Source organism: Myotis davidii, unplaced genomic scaffold (assembly GCF_000327345.1).
Source record: "Myotis davidii unplaced genomic scaffold, ASM32734v1 scaffold1466, whole genome shotgun sequence".
In the NCBI taxonomy this organism is placed as follows: domain Eukaryota; kingdom Metazoa; phylum Chordata; class Mammalia; order Chiroptera; family Vespertilionidae; genus Myotis; species Myotis davidii.
This window is the reverse complement of record NW_006297384.1, coordinates 148,532-151,124: the sequence shown is the minus strand read 5'-3', so window position 1 is coordinate 151,124 and position 2,593 is coordinate 148,532. Positions and strand designations below refer to the sequence as shown.

Below are 2,593 nucleotides of genomic sequence, written 5' to 3'. Positions count from 1 at the left end.
CAGCCGCGTGGCCCTCGGGGGTGCACAGGAGCCTGCGGAAGGCGGCCAGCTGTGGGGGAAGGAGGTAGCATCAGCGAGGTGACCAGTGTGAGCGCGGCGCCAGCACAGAGCTGAGAAACAGGTACCCTGCGCCAGGAGCTGCAGTCTGCAGGCAGGTCTCCTCGGCCTGGCTCAGCCTGCAGGGCCGCCCCTGGCTGACAGCTCAACATCGGGAGGTGCCTCTGGCTTCTGAGCGCAGGCCATGAGCCCTCCTACCTGACGGGATGGGGTCAGGGGCTGAGGGGGGCACGGGCCTTCCTAGCGGGGACCCAGGCCAGCTCTGCCCCACCCGGGACCTCAGCGTCAGTGTCCTCGGCACCAAGTGAAACCTTGAAGGGTCACCTCAGGAGCCACGGGCCACCGGGGGCTCCCAGCGTTGCAGGCCCGGTGCTCACGGCAGCCACGCTCATCCTGTAAGGACTGTCTTCCTGTAACTACAGAGAGCTGCTTGTCTTCACCATTCTTGTGCCTTGTAAACAACTACCTATGGAGAAGCCGAAGGCCTTCCACCTCTGGTCATGTTTAAATACAACTTAAGGGGCAAACACACTACTCACCAAAAGGGCTTAATTTTGCTCATTACAAGAAAGCTTACGTATCTTACAAACTTCACGCAGTAGAAAGTATCAAGAAGAAAACAGAGATTGCTAGTCACCACGTCACAAGACACTTGACACTACAACACTTCTATTTTTTCTAAGAATAGTTTTCTTAAAATGTATATTTAGAGAGAAGGGAAGGGAGAAGGAGAGAGAGAAACATCGATTTGATAGCGAAACATTGACCGGCTGCCTCCCGCACGCCCCCTCCCGGGGATATAGCCCGCAGCCCAGGCATGTGCCCTGACCGGGAATCGAACCTGAGACTCCTTGGTGCTCAACCAACCAAGCCACCGCCAGGATGAACATGCTTCTGTGTGTGAGCACACACACACCTGCGATGTTTTCTTACAAAGATGAGCGCAACTAAATGCTCTTCGGAAACCTATTTATTTCCATATACAGCGTGGGGCAAAAATAGGTTTACAGTTGTGATCTGAGAGACTGAGTTTGTTCTTTTATTGTATCTATTAGTGCGTGTGCCATCTTCAGGTGAGCGACGGTGCCCCTCCTCTGGCCCACCCTGCAGACACGCTAGACATCTCCGCATGTCGATCGATATAAATCGCTGTCACCATTGTTAATCTCGGAGAAGTTTTCTATTATAAGCATGTTTTACAAATTATTTAACACTGCCTGGTGGTTAGTATTATTTGTTGAGATTTAGCATAGGTCCACAGAAGTAAATGAGGTAGGGTAAGTTCCTGGAATAACTACTATCTCAGAAATGTTCACCAAACCTGTTGCCAGTTAACACGAGTAAGTGTTCAGTGTTTGTGTGGCTGCTTTGAGCAGTGAGAGCCGCGTTCTCTGAGCTCAGCCAGTCATTTAGCCGCCGACCGAACACATTCAGGCCAGGACACCGCGGTCAGGCTCCGCCACCCTCGCGGCGCATGGCCAGGCAGGGCGGAAGGGTCAGCACCAGCAGCGGGCTGTAGCCACACTGTGTGGCGGTCAGCTCAGGCACCACAGGCAAGCACAGCGGGTATTTTGGACCGCCCTGTAGAAGGCACCGCGTGGGAGGGTCAGACGTGTTTTTACAACTTGCTGCCACTCGTGTCTCATTAGACCAGACCATCTGAGCTGACGCCAGGAGAGACAGGAAATTCTCAGAAAAGTCAAGCAGCAGGGCCGATCAAACCCGCCCCCAGGGCCCAGGGAGACACCCACCTGTGCAGGCCTGGTCACCTGTGTGGTTGCAGCGGCCACTCTAGGTGGGAGGTTGTGCGGGAGCCGAGTCCCCAGTCGCCAGCAGGGCCCTGCCTCACCTCCTCACCCAGCACACCCGCCCCGCCTCCAGGGAGAAGGGAAGAGTCTGAAAGTCTTGCTTTACTCATCCCTCCCACCCCGCTCTGTTCCGCCACCACACACACAAGTCCACCATGGCTCCCTACCTCTGCGGCAGCTTAGCCTACTGGGTCTAGGGCAGGAACTTACTCTAGAACATTCTCTGAGCCGCCTGCCTTAGGACTCCCTGAACCTGTCCTGATGTCCCATCCATGTGTCTCTCCCAGTCCTGGCTCTGGATGTGCCTCCCATCCCGGCCCAGATGGTGGGCCCGCCTTCCAGGCCTGCTCAGATGTGCCTCTCTGGGCTCCGGTGCCCTCAGCCACTGCCCGGCCCCCACCAGGCCCCTCCCTGCTGCCCCGGCTTCCTCCAGGCAGAATACCTGCCCCATAGCCAAGGCTGGCCCTGCGTCCACCTGGCTCCGGGTGGGGTCTCCCAGGGCACCGGGACTCAGGTGGGTGTGACAGGCTGCTGTTTGCTTTGGCTCTGGTCCTGCACTTTCCGTCCCCTGTGTAGGGAGCAGAGCTGCTCCTCCCTGGTGTTTTGTAACAACTTTGTGTCACTCAGGGCTCAAATGTCTGGCTGCTCTGCTGCCCACCGACATCGGTCACGGAATGTGCTGGGCCAGGCGCTGGGCTACGCGCTTCTCATTACATGATCTCATCTGC

The 2,593-nt window shown here is 56.7% G+C and overlaps 1 protein-coding gene across 1 annotated transcript in view; it reads right to left on the bottom strand.

Annotated features, from left to right (window-relative positions):
* Positions 1-2,593, bottom strand: part of LOC102764867 (carbonic anhydrase 13) — a 40,583-nt gene that overhangs the window by 10,542 nt on the left and 27,448 nt on the right. The window contains exon 7 of the mRNA XM_006773125.1: positions 5-49. Within this exon, the coding sequence (XP_006773188.1) occupies positions 5-49 (45 nt within the window). The remainder of the gene's footprint in view (positions 1-4; positions 50-2,593) is intronic.